Genomic DNA, 10048 nt, shown 5'->3' on the forward strand with positions numbered 1-10048 from the left:
AATAAGAGTGACTAAGAATGACGCAAATAAATAAGATAAATAAATAAGATAAGAAACAAAACATGAGACACAAGATAACTGATAACTGATGAAAGTGAAAGAAATTGAAATTAATAACATTAACCATTACTTTACTAATTAAATTAATTAATTAATTATTTTCATTCATAGCTCATATTAAATTACAACAGATCAAATACCTTGGAGACATAGTTTATGGTGTTAGTGGTTGTGTACGCCGTTATTATAACAAATTAAATGGTACTTTACATTGATTCATCCTCCGTAAGGCTCAGTAATTGACGTTGAGCACTGTCACCTCATCGAAATCTGAAGCAGGGCCACTTAAGGAAATGGAACCGGTCCAGGGGTTTTAGATTTGTTGGGGGTGCAGGTAAGAGAACAAAAAATTCCTCGCAAAGAATGGGGAGCAAATATCTCTGGAGACTGATATGAAGCTTGTTTTGATGCAGGCTTTTTAGTTTTGTGACACGACTACAGATGGTATATTTATTTTTGAAAACAGTTCTTATATTGTATTTGGAATTCACCCGTCTCAATTTTTCAGAAACCCGTTAATGAGCAACAAAATACAAAAGACATTGTCTACAAAATCCCGTGTTCTTGTGGCAGAAATTATGTGGGCCATACTTCAAGGCCAGTTAAAGTTCGAATAAATGACAACATAAAAAAAGTCAAAAACAAGGATAAGTATGGCTCTAAGATATGTGAGCACGTTGTAGAAACGAATCATATTGTTGATTGGGGTTCGTCTGCAATTCTATACAAGGAGTCTGATTGGAGGAAACGAAATACGGCAGAGTCGCTTTTCATGGCAATAGAAGACGAGCCACTCTCACGACCATCGGTGGATGTCAGTACGGTGTACTTAAACATTGTTAAAAACGAACTAGAACAACTACGAGATAAGGCCAGGAGCGTGAATGGCTTATCAACAATGGACAATGCACCTACCCCTGCCCCCGCCCGTCCTTCTCCAAGCTCAGCTGATCCGGCACTCGTGGTTAGACGTTCGACCCGCGTGCGGGCTAAAAATAGTATATTTCTACCCTGAAGAAGCGGAACGTTTTTTTGAGTTCCCCGAAACGTCGGACTTTGATGCCGTGGACGATTTTGTGTTTTATATATGTGTGTTTTGACGAGTCCCGGACATCACAGACAAAAATAAAGGTGAGTGAAGCCCACAATAATCTACGTGAATAATAACACCTAAAAGCATGTCGTTCAAAAACGATGATAGCGTAAAAAAAATATATATTTAAAATTATTGAAAGCTTATACAGTAATTATTTTCTCGCTAACTCGAGAATTCCGTACATATTATTTTAAGGAAAGAACACTTTATGTGTTGTAATTCGTGTGTTGAACATAGAATACACTCCAAACACAGTACTATTCATTGTTTTATGGGAATTATATAGGTAGATAAACGGCATTTTGACTTTAAATTTTTAATTAAAAATAACATTTTTAATAACTCAATTATTATCATTGATATGGGATTTTTCATTGTAAAATCTTTCAAGCGGATGCGGTTTGTAATACAATGCCGTTTAAAACACGTTTCTATCGTGTCTAGTTCACGAGATATGAGCGATGTTCTAGAACTCGCCTCAGCACTACTTCCCCCCTCCCACCTTGTCATCTCCAAGATGCCCCCAAAAAAAATCAAAAGTCAAAATGCGTTACACTTTAAGTACATACCCAATTTTTACAAGTCTACACGCTGATTTCTGCGGCGTCACCGTGCCGCTTCAACGGAAACCTCGCATAACCTTGTAATATTTCCATATAATTACTATATAAAGTCACTTTAGTGTGTTAACCCTCCGAGTGTTATTTGTCGATGCGTCGACACATAACACACTTTGTGTAGTGTTTTGTGTCGATGCATCGACTCACAAACACTGTTTACGGCGAAGGCTCTATGACTGACAAAATCGGATTGAACTGGATCGAGTTAGGTATCGCTATATTTGTCAGATTCAGAGCTTTCTCCGGAGGTCTGTCTCTAAGCGCTTTTCATTTTAGTTCCGAAAATATTGTAGCAGACAGCTGACGTGCGTATTTGATTTGTAAACAGCTTGGTTAACCTCGCACCGATGACTGATGTGTTTTATTACGTTTATCATTGTTTTAGTGTTAAAATCAAAAGTAGTGATATACATGGTGCATTATAAGAAGATTTATGTGATTTTGAAGGGATGGTTGTTGATCCTGAAGAAGTAGGTAGTGATATTGATGTAAATTATCAGCCAGATTCCTAGCTATGGTTAGGCTATGCATTCTTAGCTAAACGCTATGTACTGAAATCTGTTTCTTGCCCATAACTTATTTATTTGCAAATCTACTTCCTTATATTATTATATATTTGTAATCCTCACAAAATTTAGAACAAAGTGGCTATTTTCAAATATTTATAGGCCTATAATTTATACAATTTCATTGAGCGCGAACTTATTTTTTTTTTTTAATTTTCCAAAATATATTTTTTTTACCTAAAAAATTTTGTTGAAACAAATGTTCCTTATGTTTTATAGATAATTTTGAAGCCCATGATTTTCCAAACAAAATGGTATATAGAACAGTATAATTAACATTGTTTTCAAGCTTCTCAGATCCGTTTTAATAAAACCTTGCAAATGAGCAAAAAATAGGCAGACAAAATAGGCCAAAACAAGGGACACTCAGAGGGTTAAACATATTATGCACGATGAAAAACTGTACTGTTTGTTGTTTTAAAGGGGTTTTACGGGATAGTTTAACGTCATTTAGGGGTTTAAATTTAAATTTTTAAATAAATTGTAAAATAACTCAACTGATATCATAGATACGGGACTTTTCCTTGATATTGTTTTAAAGCAGATGAAGATAATACAATGCCGTTTAGAACTTGTTTCTATCGTGTCTAGTTCACGAGATATGAGCAATTTTCTACAACGCATCTCAGAGCACCTTCCCCCCCCCCCCCCCAAGTTGTGCACCTGCTGGGAGGGCGAAAAAATCGGTTTTTGTCATCTCCAAGATGCCCCCAACAACAATCAAAAGTCAAAAAGAGTTACACTTTCAGTGCATACTCAACCCCCTATAGATGCTGGTCGCTGGACTATGTCTTTTGATTGGCTGACCCCAACCGCACAGACTCTCGTGTTCCAGACTGTAGCTGTTTATTGCTGTCTCAAAGTAATAACAATGAAATTGGGTAGTTCAATAAAATAGATGTTTCATAAAATTAGTTTATTACAAAAATAGTAATACAAAAGTAATACATATTGTATGCATAGTTTCTAACCTCAATTCACAATAAGAATCTGTGAAATTGTTCCTGCTCAGGTCTCTTATTGGGAATTCCACTCTATTTGTGAGTTTCTGACATGTCTCCCCAACCAATCCAAACCTGCCAACAATAAAAAAATGGTTAGAATTAGGGATGGACGAGACTGGATTTTAAGTTCGAGGCGAGATTCATTTTTCTCATCATAATTCAGATGGTTTTATATAGTATACGGTACATTGCAAAATTGACGGTCAAATAAGTAATCCAAATGTTAATATTGCGTACTGGCTTACGCTTAGTGATAAATCTCGATAAGCTATATTGAAGTAAACAAAAATCAGCTGTAAATGGCTTCTTATGATATTCTTATGGAAAAGATTTTCCGTTCACTATTTTTCCCGCCGTCACGGGATATATATACCTTTAATTTGAGCCCTCTCCCGTCGTTCTACGACTTCTCAGTCGCCTACAATTTCGACAAAAAGAATCACCTTACGTAATCTATATAAATAAAAATAGATACATCCATTGAATGAAAAATGTTATACTATTAAGTACTTAAAATGAGGACGGATTAGCAAATAAATACTTAAATAATATGGTCTAAACTATGAACCCACTGAACGTTTATATATGCCTATTTTGATAGAGTGTGTAAAGTCAATCACAGCTTTAGGAGGAATACCACCACATAAGTTTACACAAAGAGTAGTTTCTATTTTATGTTGATCAGAAACGAAACTAGGGTTTAGATTGGTCAGCCTTTACACTAATTTAGTTGCACCTTTACAAAAGGAGTAGAGCTAACTTATAAGATTATGAATAATAACTGGGCCAGGGTACTAATATGAGTACATATATTATTGTAGCACTGTGTCAACTGTGACACATAGATAATTTTATTCTGAGTTTGTTTAAATATTACAATAATTTATTTTACATTTGAGCTTTTTAGGGACTTATGTCCCTACAAGCCACTAGTTGTATTTTATTTATGTAAAAATCCAGATTATGAAATAATACCCATTTATAGAATTGCAGTGTTTTTTACAGGCTTGTCATTTAATATTTTACTATAGCCTATCGGATTAACCACAGTTAATAACTACAAAGCTAATGTCAATTACCTGTTAAGCTGTACTATCAGGATTTTAGGAATTTCCGTGATTTTGGTCATCTGGGTTGCCCCCACATGTTCGCATTGGGGGCAGACCCTTTCTCTTATTTCTTGGTCTTTAAACAAAAGCCGGAAACATTCCTACAATGTTACAAACATTATTACTCTAGGTGTTGCAGTTGTAGTCCAATAACCACAATAATTAACAGTGCCAATCGGTATTAGTGTATTTACCACAGTTATTGGCATGCTATTCACCAGTTATTGGCAGTGCCAATAGCTAAATCACTACGTATTTCAGACACAGTTGTTGTCACCCTCATATATTGGGTATTTTTTTAATATATAGGTAAATGGGTTATGGGAATAGACAAATCAGTCCTTCCTAATACTAATGTAATGATGAAAACGTAATTTTTATCGTTCAGTTTGAATAGGAAACAATAAACAGTCCGTCAAGTCCTTGTCAGATTCTTAAGGAAATGTGAAGAATCAATAAAAATCTGCTAAACCTTTGAACAAAATTTTCTGTGCAGGTTAGCATTGCCTCTAAAATAACCAAACACACACTGAAGTACAGAGAACTCATGTGGGCATTTCAGCAACTAACTCCCCTCTTCCACCGACTTTTGAATTAAGTTGTACAAGGCTTTGAAAAAAAAGGTGCCAATAACTATGGTAGTGCCAATAACTCTAGCTCTTACCCTAATAATGTTCTATTTGACATTAGATGTAGTCATGAAGTATTGTGATACCTGTAATTTGTATGTATCCCCAGGACTACTATCCCCAGGAGGAAGGGGGGTTGAAAGGAGAGAGCAGCGTTCGGTGTTAGTTGATGTGTACTGACAATAGTTGCAAACGGTTTAACGCTGCATCTCGCCGTAGAAGTCCTGTATTATTGTAGTACTATTCATCTGTTGAAAATGTCAAGATTGTATTGGGTTGTATTTAAAAATCATTACCGGAACCGTAACTCCTAGTGTTGTAATACAATTTAAACAACAAAAATGATGGTTGTATTTCAAATATAAAATCTAGAATTTGCTAAGTTTTACTAGAGTAAATATCTATTAAATATTTACTGGTATTGGAGATTTTTAGCGAATTTCCCATATAGGGATTAAGCTATTTCCGTAGGTCTCATGGTAAGACTTGGACCCAGGACCGGTTTACTTTTTCATTTTGATGTCGCTAGAAGCCAAAAACACCATCATCCGTTCAAATCCATATCTAATATATATATTTGAATTTGAACGAATGGTGTTTTTGGCCTCTAGGAACATCAAAACGAAAAAGTAAATCGGCCCCGTGTCCAGGTCTTACCATGGGACCTACGGTAATAGCTTATTCCCTTTATGTGAAATTCGCTAAAGTGAACAAATTTATCATGAAGCTATATATTGTACTTTCAGTTTTTACAAGTTTATGATCAAAATTCTCCACGATACCTTTCATTTTTAATAACATTAGTATTTATTTACAAAAACTTACATATGTAGCATAAAATCTTGACATACTTTGCTTTATTTAGAAATTTAAGTGAAAATCTACACAGTACCATTTTCTTTTTGTTTTATAATTGTAGCCTACTAGAGATTATGTATAACAAAACTCGTTAAAACATAACATAATGTAATGAATTTTACCTCGCACATTTCTTCATTATTTAATATATTAAGAAAGGACGCCAGGAACTCTGCTGTATCTTGCTGCTCGTCCATATTGATGTAAGGATTTTTTTTTGCAAATTTTTCCTGGAAACACGACACAACATTTACATCATAACTCACCAAACTTATTACACACAGATAAAGGATTAGAATTTGTATACAAAGAATTTCATGAGGTTTTGAAGAAATATGTTAAATAGTATCATACCTGTAAATGAAGAAAAATCAAGTATTATTGAAAGCCTAGAGCACCTATTGCTTGAATTCGAGCAATTGCAAAGTATTCCAAGCGTTATTTCAAAACTAATAACAGTCATAATTTCCGATTACTTAAAACAGTCAACTAAAAAATAATGTAATCACTCCACTATAGTTATCAAAACTGAAAACGAACTTAGGCCTACTCTGAAGTACTCCGATCATGCTGGTTCGCGAACTCGTTCGAATAAATGTAGGTTTACACGTTTATACAAAATTTCATCAAAATCGGATCACTTTTGCTCGAGTTATCGTGCTAACGGACACACACATATATATATAAATATCCTTATATATAATACGTGAAGGCGATTTCTTGAAAACAATACTCCTCCGTTAATAATGGACGGATTTTTACAAACGACGTGTCAAAATAAAATATTTTTTGTGTAGACACCCCCTTTCACCAATTCATGTAGTAAAAATCCTCGGGCTTTGCCCCACAGGCCATCAAAGTTGGAGTTTCTCCCATAAGATTAACATGGGGGAATCTAAATATTTGATTGGAAACTTTGTCCCCACTAATTTGAGAGAACGGTTGGGCGTAGAAACTTGGTAGAGGTGTCCAAAGAAAGGTCTTGGTCTGTAGATGAGTTATGAAAAGAAAAACTAAGCAAAATCCCTTAGGACTCTGCCCCAGAAGCCTTTAAAGATCCCTCCACAGAGTTGTTTACATTTTGGCCATGAGAATAATACTTTTTAATGAAACAGCTGTTCATTTTTAAATTGTATTTCAAACAACACATATTTATTGGGAGTTAAATTCTACCAAATAAGTATTTGCAATGTTATTTTCTGATTTTAAAATTGATTTTCTTCTTTATCATGCCATGTTTTGCAATATAACGTTCCATTACGAAATCAGTGGAAAATCCTTTTATCACAGCAATTCTTAAATTATATCTTATTGAACTATCTTATATCTATTGTACAGGTTGGTATGTGCCTTTTTCGCCACTTTTGCCTACATTTTATCATATTATTCTACAAAATATCAAATATTTATGTAGAAATATCTGCTCTTATTGTGTCTAATAAAATCCAAACTTAGAAACATTGCCCAAAATGGTACCTATCTTGACAAATAATTTGCACCTGCCTATATTACGGACTTTGGCGCACTAAATTAGTAACATTATTGAAAATAACACGACATTTTGGCTGTAAAATATGGTACAAAGAGAAAATACTATTTAAGCAGCTACTGTCATGACAGAAAGGTCATATTCCTTTTAAACTAGATCACATAATCCTTTGACTGGGACGGGTGGCGTCGTCCTGTAATCCAGCTACTAGGAGGTCACGAATTGTGGATATTTATAGGAATGCACTGTGGATGCGATACTCCCTGGTGTGGATTAACGTCCGCACGAGTGAGTACTACGACTACCCGCAGTGCTATCCTGATAATTATACCAATTCATAAATACCAATGCAAAAAAAAATTGGTTCCAATTCAACTATAAACAGTAGATCCCTTGGTTGCCATTCGCTGTATGGGCTATTAATTAACAGCTGTATCTAAGGAATGTCGGCCTTAGTAACTAACAAGACTTCAAGATCGCGCCACTCTTCCTACACTCATCTCCATTCATACTTGGCTTACCTACTATGAATGGTCGCCATAAAAAAAACGTATTAAAGGATTAAATTATTTATCATATACGTTGATTAACAATATGTAAACGTCAATATATACGTAACAGCCATTTTACAGTATTTTTGCTTTTTGGAAATGTTCAATTGCTATGTCATTTGCATTATTTATTGCCAATGAAGCCGCCAAGATCATATGAACTAGGAGGCCCCTAACAGTTCAAGAATAAAAGCCAACTTTACTTCATGTATTCCACTACTCCTAACATTCCGTAGAGAGATTATATTGACAACTTTATGTTATTGATAAGGCCGAGAGAGACAACTAACTGACATCCCCATGTCAAGGAATTCCAGCTTTATCAGTAACCCCACAGTCAATTTCTCAAAACTATGCTAGAGGGTTCATTCATTGGCACAGAAGTACGATATGAACTGACGCGACGTGACGAAGGAAAATCAAACTTACACTGTAACGGATATACCTCCCTTTGAAGTTAGAACGTGTCTTCTCAACAAACATATATTTTTTCTCAAACACTGATGAAATCACGGAAGTGTTTAGCTACAAAAGATCCACCAATATGATTTAAATACTATTTAAAGGTTCTACCAAAGGAAGAGATACCATATAACATACTAATAATAACTCCGATGACGTACAGGATAGGAAATATTTTAATCATTGAATGAACAACCAAATTTGGCAACTAACGCAATATTGTTATTGTTTTTACACTTACTCTTTGAACAATGTTAAATGCTCAAAATATGTATATTTCACCCAATTCATCGCAGTTAGATGAATTAACGTAAGCCTTGAAAGTAACCATCGATTTCGACGGGTTTCCCCTAGTATATATATACTAGCTGACCCGGCGAACTTCGTATCGCCTAAGTTATAGGTTTCCCCTAAGACAGACCGATGGAAAGAAAGTACCGTTACGTTTAATTTTCAAGATGATCTCGTTCGCATCGCTCAATCACGCCCTGGTTGAAGTTCGTTCGCTACGCTCACTCACCTTTGGGTTGGAGCTCGTTCGCTACGCTAACTCGCCTCCAGGTTGAAGTTCGTTCGCTACGCTCACTCACCTTTTGGTTGCAAATTAGCTGTTGTCATAAATGTAAAAGAAATAATAGTGCTGCACCCTGTTGGTAATCCTTGTAACTTTAATGCTATTGAACATCATAGAACAGAACCAACTTGTTTAATTGAAACAGCTGTTAAGATTCATTAATTCCATTTCTCATAAGGTTAACATGGGAAACTCCAGAGCCACTGGGGCGGAGCCCTTTTAAGAATTTCGAAACGGGAAATAGTTTACGTCCGATTCGCATACCTACAGAATTTACACACCAAATTTCATAACGATCGGTGAAGTCGTTCCGGAGGAGTTTGCAGACAAACACTGTGACACGAGAATTTTATATATTAGAAGATATAGATCTTATTACTACTAGATTGTAATGTCTTTCATTCATTGATCATTGCATTTCCTATCACCTATTTCATAGATGAAACGAGATGAAATATAATTTTTTGTTAGTTAGTCTATGGTTGACGAATGGTGGCATTTAATTTTAAATTTAGATGAAATACGAAAGTTAACCAAACAATGGAAACCCTACAAAAGGAATGTTTATACACATTGTAAATTACATAATATGGTAATGTAACGGGGAGCTGCACTGTGGAACAATCACATCATCACACCGAACTGTATTCACTATTCAGTAAAATACGATAGTACAGTAAGGTAAGCCCAGCACACTTGTCTAACGCAGTTTCATGCATGCGGTTTCCTAGACTGCCTATCAAAGTCGCACGTAACTAATAAAAAACTGTGATAGACAATGAGAACTGTCAAAGTAGGATTGTTTACAGTTATGTTTATATTTTTAATTGCATGAATAATTTGTTATACTTTGGGAATTTTTTTTATAATTTATTTTTTTCTATTGTTTAGGTGAAGTGGTGAGAACATTATGGCTATGGTAGATGTTTTATACTACAGTATACCGTAAATTTTAAGAAGCAATTTTTTTCAAACTGTATCCTCCCCCATTGCAAACCTAAGTTAGAGTATAACTAACTGTAATAAGCAT

The 10048-nt window shown here is 35.0% G+C and overlaps 1 protein-coding gene across 1 annotated transcript in view; it reads right to left on the reverse strand.

Annotated features, from left to right (window-relative positions):
* Positions 1 to 1740: 1740 nt before the first annotated feature.
* Positions 1741 to 10048, reverse strand: part of LOC129003781 (ubiquitin carboxyl-terminal hydrolase 21-like) — an 18498-nt gene continuing 10190 nt past the window's right edge. The window contains exons 2-5 of the mRNA XM_054432085.1: positions 6065 to 6172; positions 4426 to 4556; positions 3291 to 3418; positions 1741 to 1796 (exon numbers count right to left, since the gene is read on the reverse strand). Coding sequence (XP_054288060.1) covers positions 1741 to 1796; positions 3291 to 3418; positions 4426 to 4556; positions 6065 to 6172 — 423 coding nt within the window. The remainder of the gene's footprint in view (positions 1797 to 3290; positions 3419 to 4425; positions 4557 to 6064; positions 6173 to 10048) is intronic.

The sequence above is a fragment of the Macrosteles quadrilineatus genome, unplaced genomic scaffold (assembly GCF_028750875.1).
Source record: "Macrosteles quadrilineatus isolate MER2022 unplaced genomic scaffold, UCM_ALF_1.0 Scaffold_1__1_contigs__length_201487025, whole genome shotgun sequence".
In the NCBI taxonomy this organism is placed as follows: domain Eukaryota; kingdom Metazoa; phylum Arthropoda; class Insecta; order Hemiptera; family Cicadellidae; genus Macrosteles; species Macrosteles quadrilineatus.